The sequence below is a fragment of the Misgurnus anguillicaudatus genome, chromosome 19 (genome assembly GCF_027580225.2).
Source record: "Misgurnus anguillicaudatus chromosome 19, ASM2758022v2, whole genome shotgun sequence".
NCBI lineage: Eukaryota > Metazoa > Chordata > Actinopteri > Cypriniformes > Cobitidae > Misgurnus > Misgurnus anguillicaudatus.
Window position 1 is genome coordinate 23166963 of NC_073355.2, and position 21876 is coordinate 23188838.

Here is a 21876-nt window from a genome sequence, read left to right on the forward strand (position 1 = left end):
ATTGTGTTTTTTTTTTTTTGCTAAAGAAAAATTTCAACTCAATAATTTATGTGGCCTATTGCACAGCCTTGTAGTAATACTGGTTTTTGATGTATGTTTACTAATGCCCATGCAAGAGTGTGAATGCAAGAGTCATCAAATTTGATTACTTTTATTTTTATCTGGAACTTGCAAACAAATAATGAGATTATTCATAGCAAACAAATGATAAGTCTTGCATCAGTGCAAATCTGGCATTATATAACACTTGAGTTCAAAAACACAAAGACTCGAAACAGAAATACAATTATAAATGTGACTGGATGAGCCTCATTTGAAGCTGTTACATAAACAGCTGATAGACAAACACAGTAGTTTAATACTGTTTTAATACGCCAGTTCGCTCGCTTACCGTAAACATTTGACAATCAAACAGTGTTTACACTGGATGCATCAGATCCTGATGTTATATAAGCTGATATACTATTTATGATGATATATACAGCAGAACTCTAATATATTTCTATGGGCTAATATCATGTGCCATTTTGTTTTTGGTTATACTGTATTTTAAAGGACATTATAGATGATAACCTTAACAATAACTATAAAAAATAAAAATCATTTTAAAGAAAAAGAATAGTGGAGTTCACCTCACAATTATAATGATAAAGATATAAGGAACGATATCTTTAAGATCACTTTTAGAGCAATTTTCCAGCTCATAAATGAAGCATACTCTCAAATACAATCTCTGGCAGTTTCCCAAACATTATTTGGCTATTTTTGTTTGTGACGCAGGTTTTAATGGCCTAATTAAAGACGAATGCAGGCAGGAGTGTTTTTAGAGTGGGATATACTAGACAATTTTGCAAGATATCTCCCGATGCACTTCCTGTTGTTTTTGAAAGTTTTTTAGTTCACATTTATTTTATTTTTTTATTTGATTTGTATTTTGTTCTAATATTAATTAATAGTAATATTAATATTTTGTTCGGTGTTAAAAAACTAAAACATGAAGTGCTTCTAGACCATCCTGTAAAATTATCTATTGAGTATTTTATAAATTCATAGTATCAGCAAGCTGAGCAAGATTATATTCTTTGTATTCCAGCAACAAGTGCACCATTATTTTTTAAATATTTTATGCAGCTTCTTTAGTCAGATTTTGTAGGAAAGATGTTTAGCATTGAAAGTGTAAGACACCGGCAGGTTTGTGACTGTAACACTGCAGTATATGAGCTTAGAATTACCATAACATTATCAATATGGTCCGTTAGTGTGGACGTTAATTTAGTTATACAGTATTCTTATTGTCATGTTTATCTGTGTATATATACCTATATATTATGTTTTAATCCCCGTACAATTGTAAAAAAAATCCTACCTATTATATAATATATTCTCTATAGAATCAGCTATGTCTGGCTCTCTCCCAAGGGTTTTTTTCCCCCTAGGACTTTTCGTCCACAGGGGTTTTCCCCTAGTGAGGTTTTTCAACCCTTGGGGAGTCTGCTGACATTGGCTTAATTTAACACCCTCTTAATCTTAACCGCTGTATTTTGTTGCTTATGTTTTATGTCTTTTCTGTGTTTTTTCCTGCATCTATTAATGTAAATCTGCTTACATTACAATTAAACAGTTGTGAAAAGCGCTATATTAATAAAATTAAAATGATGACTGTGAATGCTCCCTTGTTGTGTAAGTGTAGATTAGTTATAATTAACAACATGTACTTACTATAGTGTTAGGGTTAGGATTAGAGTTTGGTTTAAGGTCAGTTACATGTAATCATGCCTAATTTACTGTTATTACGATAATTAAATAAAACATCCATAACAAAGGCGCATTAGAATAAATGGTAACACTTTACTTGAAGGGGTGTTCATAAGACTGACATGGCACCTTCATAATCATGACATGAAACGTGCCATGAACATGAAGATTTTATGAACATTTATGACAACTGTCATTAGGTGTCATTTGTTCAATTATGTCATGTTTAATGCAAAAAGGACGTTGTTTGAGATGCCTTTGTTATGAAAACTTGACATTAACCAAAAATCATAACTTGTCATGACAACTTAACATTACCAAGACAACATAACTGGCCACTTTTTAGCAATGACACAAATTGAATTTGTCATTAAAATGACATTTAGTGTTAATACTCTATAGTTTTATTACAGTGTCATGAACATTCTTTTGTTTGTATTCTTTCCTTCATGTGTTTAATAAATAAAATCAATCATTCAATAAAAATAAAAATAATTAAAATTGATAAAATTATATTTTATTGCATTTGTTTCACCTAAAATTAAATGAAAACAGTACAATAATGGGTTAAGCCATGCTGCACTGAGACCATATCACTGCCAAAACAGTTAATAACATTAAATTAATTAATTAAAGGAGCGGTGAATCAAAAACTCAATTTTAACTTGATAATTTGTTATATAAGAGGTCATCATACTTAAATGAACATCCTGCAAGTTTCAGAACTGAAAACGTCCGTGCTACTGAAATATAACCGTCTTTGGCACCAAGCCAGCTAAAAACTCCAGTCTAAAATTCGGAAATCTATGACGTCAAAGTAGAATTGAAACACCTCCCCATAACCAAAAGGACAAGTCTACTTTTGTAGCCCCGCCCACAGCTTCGCGTGACACGTGTGTCTCAGTAAGTAAACATGTCTTTAAAGATTGACAAATTTAACCAAAATGACTTTTTAAATACATTTTTTCTGAGAGACTTTTATTTTGACGCGGTGATCTGTTATGATACCATGGAAACGCTTTTTCGGTTGTGAAAGAACCGCGTGGGAACAACACAGAAGCTAAATACTTCAATTCGGAGGCTTGGAACTTAACATTAGCAATATGCTTGGATAAAGTTTGCTTTTGAAGAAGTTCCAGCTCGTGTGGGGAGCGTTTGTTAACGTTGTGGACATGGATTCATTTGTAAAGAAGTCGATGCTGGATTTGCAGAGAGACTCAGTCAGAAGCACCACTTATATTGGATCTGACAACAATGACACAGCAGTATAATTCACAGTAAGACATTTTACTTTATTTAAGTTACTGCGTTTCACTATTGCTTTGTTAAAAGAGATTGCTTGATGTCCTGTTGTAACATCCGTGTCTAAATACGTTTGTTGACTGTTTTAATTTACTAAAAACATTAAACGATTAATAAAGGTACAACACTTAACAATACGACTGTAATTTAAAGGTAGAAATATACAAAGTTAGTTATAAGGAAGGATTTATCAACCGCAGTTTAGATTCTGATGCCCGTTTACTGTGTTGTATACGGTAATTTAGGCAAGTTGCGTTTGAAAGGTCAAACACTCAACAAAGCTTATTTTTTATCATATAACTGTGGTATTTAACATTACGTGAATGTAAAAGCAACCTCACAAGCACAATAGAAATATACAAAGTTATTGATAGGGATTTATTAGCCGCAGTTTAGATTAGGATGCACGCTTACTGTGTTTTATACGGTAATTTAGTCACGTCGAGTTTTGTTTCTACTTTAATATACGTATTGTCATTTATGTGTATCATGTTTAGCACCCAGAATCTTTTGTGTCTCAAACATATTTGTGTTCGGCTGCTATTTTTATCACATTAATGTTTTTAAAACATTTCCCTACATGTAATGACGGGGAATGAAGCTGTCCAATCATAGCAGTGGGTGTTTACGTTCAGGTCTTCAATGCGGCCCGCCCCTTCAAATGAACCATTTCTCAAGACAGCCACTAATCCATGTTACAAAATAGCCTATTACTTATTGCTTTTGATGTTTTTGAATGTAAAAACAACGCGAAATGCATAAGTAGACATCAATCAACGTCATAAAGCAATAAAATCGACCAATTCACGGCCCCTTTAAATGTTTTGTTAGTTTTTTCTTCTATGTCAGAAAATTTCACAACCCTCTGTGTGAAGAAGTTCTGTTAGTTGTCAGTTTTTTATGTATTGTGCATGTGCACATATAGGGCTCTATCATACACCTGGCACAATGCGCGACGCAAGTGTCTTTTGCTAGTTTCAACCCTGCGCAATGATCATTTTAACGTTAGCGCTACGTTGTTTAAATAGCAAATGCATTTGTGCCCACTTTTGTGCCCATGGGCGTTCTGGCCTGAAAACGAGGTGTGCTCAGGCGCATTGTTGGCACGTTGCTATTTTGAGGCAACTAAAATAGACTATGCCATTGACTAACTAAAACCTGGTCTAAGTCAATGGCGCAATATGTTTTTTGTTATTTAAAGAGCGCATTAGTAATATGCGCCTATAAACGGGATGACAACGCGGGTTTGCTTATCACATACATGAGTGCGCAGCAGCACAAAAATGCTTTAAAATATGAAAGATTAAAGGATTGAATGTAAAAGATTATTATTGAGGCTCTTGGACATAAATGAGGACTAATTATGAGACGTTAGAAGGCGCAAAGAGCTGCTTCACCTGCAGCCTGGTAAGTAAATAAATGCTTTGCTTTAAGCAAATGCATCTGTTTTTAAATGTTTTTTTTAAATGCTACCTCATGGATTTATTGTATATGATGACACTGTACCTGTGGATATGATGAGATGAGAAACATTTTAAGTAATGCTTTGTAAAAATCCCATGCCGCTTCTCTAGTGCTGAAACGCAAATTATTTTATGAGATTACAATGATTATGTATGATATCAATACATTTACAGCAATTTAAAGTCTGCTATTTTTACTATGACTAAAGGAAACCTCTTTTTAAAGGTTTTAATCCAAAAAATTAAAATTTAAAAAAAAAAAAATGAAAACAACACATTTTTTAACATTTAAACTGGGGGTCCTCTTCCTCCACTTAGTTTTTCAGTTTACAAAGTACGTCATCTAAATAGGGATTAGACATAGCGCCAGTGCAACTGGCTTTTAAAGGGGATGAGAAATAAGACTCTCATCGGTTTATTGCACAATACGCCCAAAACACACCCATTACTCATTAGGAAAATATGAACAACCCTTTTCGACCATGCGCTCGGTGCACAAACCATTTTTCCCGTCGTTAAATTAGCAAAAGTGTAATAGGACACGCCCATTTAGACCGTGTGCCGTGCACTTTAGACAATGCGCTTAGATTGTTAAAATAGAGCCCATAAAGTTAAGTATAATCTTTTGACATCTCTGTTGCATTTTGTTAAGGTATTTAAAATTATTTGACATAGTATTAACACTTAATGACATTTAAATGACAATTTAATGTAATGTTAACCCATAAAGCTAGGTAGTTTCCTAATTATTCTGCCATGTCATGTTTATGGGAGATTTATGACAAGTTGTGATGTATTGGTTTATGTCAAGTTGTCATAACAAAGACATCTCAAACAATGTCATCTTTGCATTAAAAATGACATAATTGAACAAATGACACTTAATGACTGTTGTCATGAAGTCTCCTTCATGTCCATGACACATGTCATGTTATGATTATGAAGGTGTCATGTCACCCCTTCAAGTAAAGTGTAAACATGATTTTTTCATTGCATTGATGAATAGCATTACACGGGGAACTGTTATGTACTGTGTGAAGATTATTGAAAACTTTAGAAGGAAGTGAGATGTAATTAATAAACTTTAATGAGCTAAAGGTCTTTGCTTCATACCTTTGGGCTCAGACTAGAGAAGCTGAGCGAAGGGGGAATAGTGACATTTAGAAGAGCACTGTAAGCATTTTCTGCTATCTTGTCTCCTGATTTAGTGTTGGTCACATTTATCATCAACCTCAACTTCTTTACTTCAGTAGTGTACTGAAACATTTGCTTGCCGTCCTGCCTGTAGAAACACACACATTTAATAATAAACCAACATCATCAATATTATCAGCTGGGAGCTGACTCTCCCAGCAGCCAATCAGATTAGAGATCTGTAAGATAACTATATAATAAACATAATGGTCTAAACTATGGACAGGAGGAAGTAAAAACTGTTTGGCTACATTCTCTGTAGCATTATAGGTTATGTTCAGTCTGTGAAATGCAAGCACTGAATCATCTATTTCACATGAAGAGTGATACAGAGCGTACGTGACTTACGTGGGAAACGGCCTGTTCTGCTCATCTGTGTACACAGCCGTCATTTGAAGGTTGCTCTCACATTTGTTATCCTCTCCACAGGCTTTCAGAATGTGAATCTAAAGAATGAGACGGCATTGGTTGCACAGAGCTGAAAACATGGCCAGGTGCTGAAGTGTAGACATTATGTGTCTAATAAAACAGGATTTGCGTTGCAGCCAAAACAAACTGCGTCATACCTCGGTTTTGCCAATCAGAGCTTCCTTCTGGCTGATCACAGGAAATGGACTGAGGTCCTCCACCGACCCTCCAGCTGAGGGCGGAGGTTCCACCAAAGCCAAGGTCAGGGAGAAAACTATTGCAGCCACTTTGTCTTGGATCGTCTTGGACTGTGAAAGTCAGATACAGAGACATTAAGTATCTTATAACTGATATACCATATTTTAAAATCATACTTGAGCTTCTGTTTCAAAGAGCACTTTAATAAGATGACAGTTTCAAGGACAGCCTTGTTTCATACCACCAGCTCGAGCTTCAGAGTACGACATTCGCCAGACGGATTAACGGACATTCTGCCCTCTTTGTTGTCAAGGAAACGAACGCGTGGACTCCGTTGAAACGCATCGGCTTCCACTGTATACTGAAAAGCTGACAAAATAACAGAGCTTTATTAGAACGACCTCATGTCGGATTTGAATCCTGACACTCGGGAAATAAATCAGCACATTGAATCATGCTTGTTGGAAGGTTGGATGCGTATTTAGGATAATGCATTGTGATGTGGCACTTACTAATACTCTTCTGGGAACTGGTACTGCCAGTACTTAGTGTGTAGGAGAGACAGATTACTGCCTTAATACTGTAACAAGAAAACAAAGCAATTATTGTAGACTTTAATTCACAGTGGAGAAAATAGAGGCATGGGATAATGCCAACATTTTCTATATAAAAGTTGTTTGTGTAATGTATCTAAAAATTCAAAAGTTAAGTGTACTTTCTTCGTGACCCTGGACCACAAAACCAGTCATAAGACACATGGGTATATTTGTACCAATAGCCAACAATACATTGTATGGGGCAAAATTAGAATTTTTTAATTATTAGGATATTAAAGGGGTCATATTATGAGATTTTTTAAAATGTAAAATAAGTCTTAGTTAAGTTAAGTTTTAGCTTAAAATACCCCACAGATAATTTATTATAGCATGTTAAAATGGCCACTTTGTAGGAGCAAGCAAAAATGGGTTTTTGGGTGTGTCCTTTAAAATGCAAATAAGCTGATGAAATGCAAACATTGATCGCAATGATGGTAGTTTGTTACAATTAAATCTCAATTGTGCTGTCAATTATTTTTTTTCTCTCTCTTTCTCTCTGCACTAAACGGCAGTGACATGGTTGGATAATGTGGATTTGCTACCTAGCTCACAAAACAGGCGAAATCTGAACAATCAAATTTTTTACACCCTTGTAAAAAATGGCTTACCAAAATAAGTTACTGGATTGTACTTTGTCACATTTTTTAGGTTGATTGCACTGGGGGGGACCCACTTATAGCACTTAAACATGGAAAAAGTCAGATTTTCACCCTATGACCCCTTTAAAGATCATGTCCATTAAAATATTGTAATTTCCTAAATTAATAAATAAAAATGTATTTATCATTAGTAATATGTTTTGCTAAGAACGTCATTTGGACAACTTTAAAGGTGATTTTCTCAATATTTTGGTTATTTTGATTTTCAAATAGTTGTATTTCTGCCAAATATTGCCCTATCCTAACAAACCATACATCAACAGAAAGCTTATTTAATTTAATTTAATTGTAGTGTGTGCATTTCCAAATACAAAGAAAGGGAACAATTAGGTGATTCAAATGTTTGTACCAGGCATCACAGTTATTGGGGTCAATAATCTCTGGTGTCACAGTGAAAGTCTTCTTCAGGTGAATCACTGGACGGGCCCTTATAAGAGGAACAATAAAGAAAATACATTAAGATATGAAATCACAACACTAGTTAATGTTTTTTATACCCCAGCTTGATGCTTGTGAAATATAATAAAAAAGTATAGATTGAAGTTGCTTTAGATAAAAGTGTCTGCCAAATGCATAAATGTAAATGTGCTACAAATATAAGCGAACTATCAAATCACCTAAGCAAAACCACGCGATCATCTAATGATCCAACCACGATATCTGGGTAACTGTTCTTGTCCACATCCAAACCACCGCTGATGGAATAGCCAAATGTCTGGAAGCCAGCAGCTGGGATATCTTTTCCATAAATGACCTGAGGAAGTATTGCAGGTGCAAAAGTGACACATTTGCAAATGAACTGTCCTAGCCTGTCCTCTTTTATGTACTGTATGCCATGTGGAGCACCAATCAGACTGGCAGCGTTAACCTTTAATGGTGTAAAATAAAACTTGATACTACATTAAACTCTGTAATTGTTAATTGAACACTTTTATGCAATGTAAACTGTAAAAATTATTTGCATCAATTTGCATTTTAAAGGGACATTCCACTTTAAATATGATCATTTTCCAGCTCCCCTAGAGTTAAACATTTGGTTTTTACCGTTTTGAAACCCATTCAGCTGATCTCCGGGTCTGGTGGTACCACTTTTAGCATAGCTTAGCATAATCCATTGAATCTGATTAGACCATTAGCATCACGCTAAAAAAAACCTAAAGAGTTTCAATATTTTTCTTTTTTAAAACTTGACTCTTCTATAGTTACATTGTGTACTAAGGCCGACAGAAAATTAAAATTCGCGATTTTCTAGGCTGATATGGTTAGGACTATACTCTCAAACTGGCATAATAATCAAGGATTTTGCTGATGTAAAATGGTTGCAGCAGGCGTAGTGATACTACGCACTGCCTGAAAATAGTCCCCTTGGTTACTTTCAATTGCAGGGGACTATTTTCGGCCACTGCGCAATATCCCTACGCCTGCTGCAGCCAAAATCGCAAATTTACTTAGTACACGATGTAACTACAGAAGAGTCAAGCTTTAATTAGGAAAAATATGCAAACTCTTTGGTTATTTTTTGCGCGATGCTAATGGTCTAATTAGATTCAATGGATTGTGCTCAGCTATGTTAAAATTGCTAGCGCCAGACCCGGAGATCGTCCCTTAAAAATGGCATAATATTGCCATGCTATTGTAGTACTTCTATTTAAAACATCATGGCCTGGTTTCACATACAAGGCTTAGCTAAAGCCAGGATAGGCCTTAGTCAAATTAAGATGTTTAAGTGTAATTTATAAGCATGCCTTAGAAAAGACGTTGCATTACATTGGTGTGTATCTTGAGACAAATCAATGGACGCTGGGCTGGCATATTTTAAGATCTGTCTGTGCAAGTTTTTTTCAGTTGAGACAGCTCAAACATGTCTTTTAGTCTAGGATTAACCCTAAGCTTTGTCTGTGAAACCGGAGGCATAATATTCTAGTTACTACCAAATACTGAATAAATCAAATGATTTTTAATAAAACTAGAAACATTTATTTAGAAAGTAAGCAAGGTCAAATTCTGTTTATTTTAAAACGTTTTCAAAAAATATAATCTCACCTGACTAGGCTTGGGAGATATGCCGTTTTTGTTACCCAACCATATAGACACACTGCCTTTTCCATTCCCATCATATGGAGCACCAACAGCAAAATCTATGATAGAAAAGCATAAAGCAGGAAGCCATCAACAAGAAAATATTTCTTAATAAAGCCACAAGAAGGCAGCAGAGTAAAATGTTCTTGCCTCAGCTTGTGCAACACTGACTGACACATAATAAAATGCAAATAAACGGCACATTAGCTTTACATGTCTAAAAACCAACATTTATATTACAAAGCGAGTAAACAAATCCTACCTCGGAAGCCATCCTGGTTAACATCACCGATAGCCACAACAGCCATTCCAAAGGCAGAGTCTTTAGATCCATAGAGGACCAAGTCGGCTTTGTCACGGAAAACTCCATTCTGATTCATATAGATATACACCGCCCCGCCTTCAAGTTTTTTCCGGTCAAAATAAAAAGGTGCTCCAACAATCAAATCCTTCCAACTGTATGCATAAGAAGTTCTCCATTATTGTACACCTATTTCCAGTTTAACTTTCTAGTTTTAGACAAATAATAAAATAAATGTCTTTACCTGTCATTGTTAAGATCCACAATAGCAATGCTATTGCCAAAATAAGATCCTACTTGCTCCCCCTTGAGAGTGCTTTGTAATATGAGGTTTCCTCCAATGGTACTGGTTTGTGACTCGGCCATCATCACTGATCCTTTGGCTTTGTCCCTTGGTGCTCCTGTTACAACTGTGTATTTCTCTTTGCTTAATATGCCTTGATCCGTAGCTACAGAATAACCTGAAAAAAAAGTTGACTTTCATGTTATTATGTTAGTTGTGTCACCATCTGTTATTTGCGACTGGAGTAAATTGTTCAATAGCAAAATAACTAGATATTGTGGTTTAACACTATGATCTCAAATATGAATATTCATTAAATAGAATCAGGCAATCAGTATTTGAGAACTGTTAGAATAAAACTAATGTTGGTCAAGCATTTAAGTGTTTAACTTGAAACAAAATTAAATGTTAATAAAATGTGACATTCTACACTTTGCCTAATATTCACCTCTGCCAAATACATAAATGTAAAATCTTTTAAAGATCGGATGGGGACCCATAGATACCATAGATACCTTCGCATTGGGCCCCTAATTTGCTAAATCCTCAACTATGGGTAACATACCTATGCCGCAATAGTTAGCCTCTCTGAAACCAAGCTGATTTAAACCACATCACTGTGTGACACTTGCATTACATGTGAACGGCCCCTACGCTAATAGGATTTTGTTTCTCTCTCCCTGTCTCATCCTCGACCCGAGGACAATGATACAAACAGACCCAGTTCCGGTAAATGTGAAGGTCGGCACACCTCTGACCAACAACCACCGGCAGATCACGCTTAATCTCCTTATCCGTTTACATGTGTGTGAATATATATATATATATATATATATATATATATATATATATATATATATATATATATATATGTATATATATATATATATATATATATGTATATATATATATATATATATATATATATATATATATATGTATATATATATATATATATATATGTATATATATATATATATATATATATGTATATATATATATATATGTATATATATATATATATATATATATATATATATATATATATATATATATATATATATATATATATGAAGAGTTTCGTTGCAAAACGAGATAAATCAATTTTTTTACATTTTTGTCAAAACATGTTTATTATTATGTTATCATGTTATTATTTGGTTTTATGGTGCTACTTAGCTGTATTTTTTAAGTTATGAAGGTTTAAATCAATACAAATCAACTGCAGTTGCATTGAAATTAATTGGAATGCACAACTAAAAAACGAGATTTCTGAACAATTAAAAAAACGGTGGTTATCTCGTTTTGCAACGAAACTCTTTATATATATATATATATATATATATATATATATATATATATATATATATATATATATATATATATATATATATATATATATATATATATTTTTTTTTTTTTTACTTTTTTCCCCAGCAAAAAAGTCCAGGTTTTTTTTCTCCTAGGGGGTTTTTCAACCCGGGGAGGCAGCCTTCTTTGGCTTAACTTAGCACCCTCTTCTATACGTTACATTAGTAATACGCTCGCTTATAATGTTGATTCATAGCCGCAGCAAATTTAGCTGCTTATGCTATCGTGTATTATGTTATGCTATCTGTCGATTTTCTGTGCTTTTCATTGCTTCTATTACTGTAAAGCTGCTTTGAAACAATTACCAATTGTGAAAAGCGCTATATAAATAAAATTGAATTGAATTAAAGCCTTTGTATAATGTTTACCACTAATTCATGCAGAAGAGACACATACAAATAAAATGTACATTTTAAAAACACTGTAGGCCCCTTTATTTGTACTTAAAAACTACAAACATGCAAATATTTATGTTTTTGGTTATGAGTCCCAGATAAAATGAAGTTTTAATATAGTTGTTCTAATGGTAAAGCATTGCATTAGTAGCACAAAAGGTTGTGGCTTTGATTCTTGGTGAACACTTACTAATAATAATATTAGAATTAGGATACAAGCGACTGCCAAATGCAGAAAAATGAAAACGTTAATGAATGGCTTGCTATCTATTTTAAGCTGTGCCATTACCTTACCAATGTAAATATTTGCTTGATCTTGAAAATTTGGAAACTTGCTCTTTATTGTAGTATAAACATCATCAGGGCTATGCCATTTCAGAAACGCATTCCCTGCAAATTAAGAGAAAATCGTCAGATTTAGCAAACATTGTTCATTCACTTGTTTTAGAATCATATAAAATATTAGTTTACTGGACATGAAATTCCCTTCCCCTGCCAGTTGTAGCATCCAGGTGAGCCAAGGATGATCTCATTCTGCGTGAAGGCTGAAGACATACCAGCAAGACACATGCCCTCATTTTCCATAGTACTACTGGGGTCACACATCTCTTCATGTAACTGCCACTGATGGTCCTTTTCGTCATACAGGAAATCATTTCCACGAATGTAGCATCTTCCAATCATGCGGTAGATGGACGACATGTTCCGAATGTAACGATGGCCACACGCCTATTAAATAGTGAGTTATATTGTATGAAAATTGCATTATTATGAATTTAGTTTCAACATAAGGAAGAGTAAATGAAGACAGAACCGGAGAAAGGGTATTATCATGATACTCACCAATACACGACCACCCGGTTTACTCTGACTGGCGACAGACACACCTAACCACATTCCATCAATTACCTCTATGTTAGGATCGGATTTGTCTTCAAGATCTGTTTAACGAAATAATTCACAATTATCTATATTATATAAGCACTCCCCTGCCTCCCTATCTACTACATAAAAATAAATGATTCAAGCTAAAAAGGTTTATAATGTGCCACCACACTTCTTGATCATTTCTTTGCCCTGTGTATTAACAGTATCTGAGTGAAATAAGAATAATATATATAATAATAATAATTATGTCAAGGTATTATATAATCATTGGACAGTTTGTAGTTTATCAATAAATCTTTAACAACGACAGCAACAATACAAAAATCAACAACAAGAGTCTGGAATGAACAGATGAAAAATAACATTACTTGATTTAATAAGGTTCAGTCTTTTACAGTCTTTGGGATCTGTTGTGATTGGACAGGCATACATATCTCCAGTCTCATTTGCTGGCAGTCCAGACTCCGCCTTCTCCTTAGGTGCTCCTACAAGAAGTCTGAAACGAGTAAAAATATTATTGAGCTAAAGCCTGTCCTGAGGCAGGATTTTATCTTACGTGAACACAGTACTGGTTGTATGAGACAAAAAGCACATGAACACTTTCAAGGAACAGAAATAAATTCACTTTCACTTCTTGTATTTCACCTACTTTGTCCTCTAACCTTATTGCACACTCAAATAAACTCAAGCATGTCTAACCCATATCTGTCTGGGCTTGTCAGATTACACGAAATGATTTTGACTTGGAAGGACTTGTTAAAACCCATTACTACAAGAGCACAATGCACTACGTTGAAAGCAGTCAAAAATATGTACCATACAGTTAACTTGTACTGTTAACTTTTACTCTAAATCAAAAGCTAAAATTATTTATGTTTTGCAAAAAGAATATAAAAGACATTTAGTACACTCTAAAAATGCTGGGTTGTTTCAACCCATTGTTCGATAAAATTTGAACAAACCCAACCGCTGTTTTAAATTCACCAAGATAATGTCTGTATTTGGCCTAACCATGGTATAAAACAACCCAGCATAGGTTAAATTAAACCAATTGATTGGGTTGTCCATTTTAGGCTTGACCATGGGATGAAAAATTGCATTCTGGGTTAAACCAATCCAGCAAAAGTTTTTTAAACCAATATTTTGTCATGGGTTGAAACCACAGTCATTTGTAAAGTAAATCCATTGTTACATTATTCCCCCATTCCTATTACTGTGATGGATCTGAATGTTTTACGTTTCAGTTTTTTGTAAATCCCATTATCCTCGATGGTGATTCTCATTACTGTAACACTGCAATTCTTTTGAAAAATGGGGTTTTAACTACTTTGCATACGCCTTTTGTTTTTGATTAACATACAAAATAAATAAGCCATAGATAAAGTTTATGGGGCGATTTCCCGGACAGGGGTTAGACTAGTCCTAGACTAAAATAAATGTAAGTGCTGTCCAAACCAGTTGCAGCTCGTGACTGCTCTTCCGAGGAGCGCAAATTCAAAATATGTTTTCGGAGTGTCATGTGTGTTGCTCGTGTTTTCAAAATATGTGTTTATGATGAAAAAGATGCTCATGTTCACAAAATACACGCAAGACACTTCCTTAACAGTAAACTCTGATTACGCATGAGATTATGTGAGTATCTGGCAAACGCTAGCATCTCTTTAATCATAAACCCTTTAGACGCGTCTGCAGCAGGCACTTATTTTGAAAAGACATGTGAATCGCATAGGTTCACTTGACGCGCCGAACACATATTTTGAAATTACGAACCACACACATGATGGGCTACATACATGTTGTGGCGACTTTCGAATAAAGAAGTCACCAGCCGCCACTGGTCCAAACTAAAAACAACTTGCACTGTCACTGACATATCTTAAAATACATCAGTGCCATTTGTTTTGCCTCAAAATGCACACAAGTGATGTTTTTAGTAAGGTTATATTTCCTTATTAAACTAAGACCTAGTCCTGACTTAAAGGACATTTTACACTTAAAGCCCTGTTTTCAGATTTTTTGTGATGAAATAGAACGGTTTTGACTGAAATTTGGACATATGATGCTGGCCCGAGAATTTTTGGGTGTTTGTTGTATCACCCCCACCTCTACAATGGGTGTATAGGTGCACTGGAACAATCCTTCCTAAAATGCATTAAACTTTCGTTTACAAAGATGTGAAACTCACTGAGTGGTCAGGGGCGCTCACCGACACGCCCACACAAAAACCGCCGCAAAAGATGCCCTCCAACAGGTGTTTTACCATTCGTTGTAAACTTGTGGACCTATTTTTCCAAACGCCTCACACCCGTACATTCTTCCGTTGAGAGCTTGAATAATAGACACTCCAGCCCAGTTGGTGGCGATAATCCGCCTTTGCCAATTGCAAGAATACAAACAACGTTCCCGGTGTGGAGTAATATCTCACAGCACATCTAATACAAGTCAATGGAGTTGGACAAAAACTATGATAAAACCTGTTGGAATGCGTCTTTTGCAGCAATTTCCGTGCGAGCACACCAGTGAACACCCCCGACCACTCGGCGAGCCCCACGTCTTTGTAAACAGAAGTTTAAAGCATTTTAGGAAGGATTGTTCCAGTGCACCTATACACGCATTGTAGAGGTGGGAGGTGAAACAACAAACACCCGAAAATTCTCGTGCCAGCATCATATGTCCAAATTTCAGTCAAAACTGTTCTATTTCATCATAAACAATCTGAAAACATGGCTTTAAGTGTAAAATACCGAACTTGACCTTTAAGCTAATCCATGTCTGGGAAACCACCCCTATGACATTTTACTCACATGTGGATTTTAGGGCTGGTGAATAGGTTTGTGTAATAGACTGAGTGAATAGACACTGCCAGAAAAAAAATTACCTTTTCTGTCGCTATGGGTCCTAAGGTTCTGTTTAGTACCTTTACAGTCATACTAAACATAATACAATGTTGTACCTTTTAGGAACATTACTGTACCTTAAGGATCTACTGTGTAAAGGCACAGTTAACTGTTTTTTAGGCCTACCCCTAAAGTTTGAGTGATAAAAAATTGCATCCTTAAGTTACGCAAGTTAGATTAAAATATTGCACCCCAAAAGGTACAACATTTCAAGTTGTTGTATACTCATAAAGGTACAAAAATGAATCTATGAGGGTACCACCCCAGCAACAGAAAAGATACAGTTTTGTACCTATTTTTCTTACTGTGTGAATATCACTACTTCCCTTCCTTTCCATAAGCAATACATTTCAATGAGTCCTGCATTCTTAATCCTCGTGTACTGTCTGGGACTCATGTCACAAAACCGTGCATCATTAAATATACAGGCTTAAGAGACATTTAGATCTGCTGTAATGGATCAGATATAATCCTCAAGGGCCTTTAAAATGTGAGCAGAATTAAAGAGGCTTTTCATTAAAAATCATTACAAAATCAATCAGTTTTATTTCAACATTTTTCGGAGTGCACAACAGAAATAATAATCACTACAGCAGAGCTGCCTGGAGTCCTGGGGCATTAAAGTTTCATGATTTTTGGACACATACTTTAGTTGCTATTTTATCCAACCTTGCTGCCTGAGGCCTCATAAATATTCGGCCCTATGAAGGATGAGCTCTCATCAGATCGTGACCTGTGTCTAACGGGATTACGAATGGCCGATGCGGTTAATTCGTCTTCTTTAAAATTCTGCTTGATGAGTTTTATTGGAAATTTAATAGCGTCTGATCAACAGTGAATTCGTTCCTTAAGCAGAGAAGTTGTGTCACATAAAGTTTGGTAAAACACAATAGCATTGCAATTAAAGCATTTAATATTGTATCACATGCCTAAACGACAGATGATGCCTATTTACTGCAAAGTTAAAGGCCTGACATGCAGCTGAACATGACAGGTGCATGTGGTAAACCTCTCAAATGAAGTGTTTTGCTTTATTTGAATGCTCCATTTTATGTTCGGCTTCCTAGTTTACGTAACACTATCTACGAACAACCAATACATTCATTGGAGACATAAGAGAAGCAATTATTTTTTAAAACATTATCCTCTGGTATTCCTGGTGGACTGTTTTACCTTAAAAACAAATTAATAAACTTAAATTTCATAAATGTTTTGTTTGATTTTTTTATTTTTCATGTATGTTTTATTCGTTTCTAAATATTTCCCTTGCCCATGAAGTGAACAATAATAATTTCCCAAGGGAACTCAAATATAATCCTCTTTGCTCAATTTGACACAATTCCTTCATTATATCCTTAAAGTGGGTTTATTCCAATTCACTTGTTCATACGCGTCTCACAGTGTGATGAGTTATACTGTGATGAGGACATACACAAAGTCGAGAGAGGGGGAGAGATGAGAAAGATAAAGAGTAAGATGAAGGTGACAGGCATGGTCTGGCAATGAAAAACAAAAGGGGAGATAAAAGACAACCCCCACCCATGTGGGCTTGATATCATTTGGACCCCCACTTTCGCCCCTCCTCAAATCACCAACACCACCCATTTGCTTGTGTTCTTGCTTCATGCCTGTCATGTGACTCTTAAATCTGGTTTCAACAAGGACAACACAGGAAATGAGAAAGTCAAGAGAAAGGTGAATGATAAAGAAAGAATGTCTGATTCTTCTCTTAGCTACATAGTAACCAGCAGTAAAATCACAACCTACATATTCTTTCTTACAGTAGAGAGAAAGAGTTAATTTAAGAATTTCTGCCAACTAAAACATCTGATACAACATTTTATGAACTAAATGAACTAAATTTGCAAAATAGAGTATTTATCATAAATAAAAAATACTATTGATTTATTATTTTCTCATTTAGCAGGCACCCTTATTTAAAGGAATAGTCTACTCATTTTCAACATCAAAATGTGTCACCACCCCAACCAAGAATTGTTGATACATCCCTCTATCATCTATGTGCATGCACGTAAGCGCTGGAGCGCGCTGCGACGCTTCGATAGCATTTAGCTTAGCCCCATTCATTCAATTGTACCATTTAGAGATAAAGTTAGAAGTGACCAAACACATCAACGTTTTTCCTATTTAAGACGAGTAGTTATACGAGCAAGTTTGGTGGTACAAAATAAAACGTAGCGCTTTTCTAAGCGGATTTAAAAGAGGAACTATATTTTATGGCGTAATAGCACTTGCCTGAAAAGTCCGCTCCCCTTCTCCCTCTCATAATGGGAGAGGAAGGGTGTTACTGCGCCGAGTCGAAGTACTCCCAGGGGTGCTATTACGCCATAAAATGTAGCTCCTCTTTTGGATCCGCTTAGAAAAGCGCTGCGTTTTGTTTTGTACCACCAGACTTGCTCGTGTGGCTGCTCGTCTTGGATGGGAGGAGCGTTGGTGTGTTTGGTCACTTCTAACTTTGTCTCTGGGTGGTGGCATTGAATGAATGGGGCTGGGCTGGGTGCTGTCGAGGCGTCGCGGCGCGCTCCGGCGCTTGCGTGCACGCACACAGATGATAGAGGGATGTATCAACAATTGTTAGTTAAGGTAATAACATATTTTAATATTGAAAATGAGTAGACTATTCCTTTAAGGTGACTTAGAAATGAGGGAGCATCTAGATACATCAATAAAGAATCATCCACAATTCTAGATCAATAACACCTCACTGTTTTCAGTCTTGGCTTATTCAGTTACAATGCAGCAATAAGAAAGTATACAACATACTATTATTCCAAAACACCAGCAAAACCAACAATAAGAGCAAAAACTTCCTAAAGCTAGGGCCGCACACCATACATAATAAACATTATAAAAAAATCAACGATTTAACACTTTTGATCCTATTGAGTGTGAAGTGCCGCTATGTGGTCATGACAGCACACCAAGCGGCATCAGATTAAAGGTGCTCTAAGTGAATTCACGCGTTTTAGACCATAAAACATTTTTTGTTACATACCGCAAACATCTCCTCACTATCTGCTTGCTGTCTGACCGCTGATCAAACTGTAAAAAACGCGATCTCTGTAGACAGCCCAGGCTCCACAAACAGCAATAACAGCACAGTGGCCAAACCTAGCACCCCGAAACATAACAAAGTATTCCAGCCAATAAACGACAAAAAGGGTTTTGGGGTGGGGGTTGGGCGCGGTCATGAAAGCACGGAAGGGAGAGGGAGGGGGAGGAGTTAGCTACGCTCCGTTTGTTTGAAAACAGTTCAAACATCAACAAAAAGCGACGTCGCACAGATTCGCTTAGAGCGCCTTTAACTTCACAAACAAAGCGAGTTTTCTGAGAACACAGGCAATCTCGCGATATCTCTCTTGGCCAAACGTGACTTTACAGTATACAAACAGGTACAACAGGTATAAAGAGTTAAGGCATGAAATAAACGGCCTTTTCTCTGATGTCTATCTCACTTTGGACTGTGCCTGCTGCTACATGACTGTAGTTATTATGGTTTCATCTTTCATCAGCTCGCTTTCTGATTGGGTATCGTTTCGTTTTACGTGACAATCTACAGCGTGTGTGTGCATTTGTCAATAGGGTTTCCCCTACACAACAAGATTTTTTTATACTAAATATTCAACATGTTAAATATTTACGTGTTGATTTCGTTTTGTTATCGAAGCGGCCCCAACATGCTTCCGACATTCAGATGCTCTTAACACACCGCGCACCACAGGAAAATCTGATTAGATAATCAGTTCAACAACATACATGATCGGGACCTTACCTAGGATTGTCATAAGGGGAAAAATTGCCCTAAATTCTGCCCGATTATCTTGTGGTGTGTACCGGGCTTAAAGAGACACTCCACTTTTTTTGAAAATATGCTCATTTTCCAGCTCCCCTAGAGTTAAACATTTGATTTTTACAGTTTTGGAATCAATTTAGCTGATCTCCGGGTCTGGCGCTATCACTTTTAGCATAGCTTAGCACAATCCATTGAATCTGATTAGACCAAGGAGTTTTGATATTTTTCCTATTTAAAACTTGACTCCTCTGTAGATACTTAGTGTACTAAGACCCAGGGAAAATTAAAAGTTGCGATTTTTTAGGCAGATATGGCTAGGAACTATACTCTCATTTTGGCGTAATAATCAAGGACTTTGCTGCCGTAACATGGCTGCAGGAGGCGCAATGATTTTATGTAGTGCCCCAAAATAGTCCCCTGCTATTGAAAGATACTAAGGGGACTCTTTTCGGCTGCTGCGTAATATCATAATCAGATTCAATAGATTGTGCTGCTAAGCTATGCTAAAAGTGGTAGCGCCAGACCTGGAGATCAGCTGAATGGATTCCAAAATGGTAAAAATTAAATATTTTTTAAAAAGTGGAATGTCCCTTTAAGTTAAGGACACTTAAACAAACTGTGCTGTTCCTTGTTAGAAACAAGTGCGTGGCTGAAGTTTATCTTTAACAAGGTCCTTGTATATTTAAATCCGACCTTTAAAATGTGTGCTGTGCAGATGATGTCATCAAACAGACACAACGCAATTAAGATAAAGGATGGAGACGTGCGAACAAAGTTGACCCAACAGGAAACCAGTGGTTAGGATGTCTGGCGCATTTAGTAAGTGTTTTGCATGCATTGCCTTTCCACAGATGTCTTAAAAAAAGGTGAAGCAAAAAAAGGCCTATATTTATTTCTAAGATTCATAGAGGCAGTCATGATAAATGACATTATGTTTTTGGGCATAAAACTTGCAAACTTTGCACATTAAACAAAATATAACAAAGTGACAAATAAAGCATTAACCTTCCAAATGCATTCTTGCTACTGAATCTTGACATAGATATAAAAATCCTCCTTTCTCGAGCTGATTTATAACACAGAAAAACTGCAGTGAATACAGTTTCACTGTTGCAGTTTGTGTAGTGAAGTGTAACCCATCTAGCTACAAATGAAGCAGTTTATACTTGAACACATACACATGACCTTTACTTCAATTACACACAGGTCTAATTCCAGAGGAGCACCACATATCTCAAAGGCAATGTCAGGAATAGATTAAAACAGATTAATATAATCTTTTCCATGAGCCTTTCTTTTTCCTTAAAAAATAACGAAGGCAATCCCTCATACATATACAACATATACAACAATAGTACTTCCTGTGACCCGGTGAAGGTGTGTTTGGTGGTTTCTCTGAATGAGTTGCAAAGTCAGAGTTCACGTGCGTTGTAGCAATATTTGATCAGTCTACAGCTAAAGTAAAACGTGAAAGTACTGTACATAAAAGATACTGTTCCAAAAGCCTAAGTACATAAGAGCAGCCCATAAACAAAAAAACATCTCTCTACCGCACACAAAATGAGACTGACTCCCTATAAACAAAATGCTTAATTTGGAGTTTGGATATGTTTTTGCAGTGCTGTGCCGATTCAGGTTTAGACAAGTCAAATGCATCTCCCACACATGTACACAAAAATGAATAAAATGCAACAAAGGGACATTCACTAAGCTAAAGCATAAATCCAGTAAAGATTAAGAGAACTTTATTAACTGAATATAAAGAGCTTAGAAGCAAAAGCCACTAAACGCCACCTTAGTCAAAAATGAGATAATGATATATTAAACAAAGATGAATGTAAAACAACCATGGATCACGCTTAAACTTGCATCCCATGTGAGTACTTGAACCTAAATATAATCTAAATGTGGCAGTGACATGGATCACAGTGTACCCGTATGTGTGTTTCAGTTTCATCATTTTTACTTGCATCATTTGCAATGTTTAGTGGCATATTTGGTCTTGACCAAAAAAGTGGTCTTTTTTAGAAGTGGAGGTTTTTGCCAAAAAAGTTTGCATGCACTTGAGGGTTTTACAGCAAAAGACATAATAAGGCATTTCAATTACTGAAATACTAATACCCTTTTCATCGCCATTTAAGTGAAATTACTGAACCTAAACATTAGAACCTGGTTAAAAAGAGGCACATTCACAGAAAAACATGTCAGACCCACTTAGAGAGTTTTGCATCTGAACTCATTATATATAAAATAAACTTAGGAGATTACTGGAT

At 35.8% G+C, this 21876-nt stretch overlaps 1 protein-coding gene across 3 annotated transcripts in view; it reads right to left on the reverse strand.

Annotated features, from left to right (window-relative positions):
* The window catches only part of itga3a (integrin, alpha 3a), a 38986-nt gene that overhangs the window by 11939 nt on the left and 5171 nt on the right, over positions 1-21876 (reverse strand). For all 3 annotated transcript variants that reach the window (XM_073857202.1, XM_073857203.1, XM_073857204.1), the window contains exons 2-15: positions 13261-13388; positions 12848-12945; positions 12492-12733; positions 12299-12390; positions 10200-10416; positions 9917-10110; positions 9619-9713; positions 8193-8329; positions 7925-8002; positions 6833-6900; positions 6562-6689; positions 6281-6430; positions 6063-6160; positions 5634-5802 (exon numbers count right to left, since the gene is read on the reverse strand). In XM_073857202.1, coding sequence (XP_073713303.1) covers positions 5634-5802; positions 6063-6160; positions 6281-6430; positions 6562-6689; positions 6833-6900; positions 7925-8002; positions 8193-8329; positions 9619-9713; positions 9917-10110; positions 10200-10416; positions 12299-12390; positions 12492-12733; positions 12848-12945; positions 13261-13388 — 1894 coding nt within the window. The remainder of the gene's footprint in view (positions 1-5633; positions 5803-6062; positions 6161-6280; positions 6431-6561; positions 6690-6832; positions 6901-7924; positions 8003-8192; positions 8330-9618; positions 9714-9916; positions 10111-10199; positions 10417-12298; positions 12391-12491; positions 12734-12847; positions 12946-13260; positions 13389-21876) is intronic.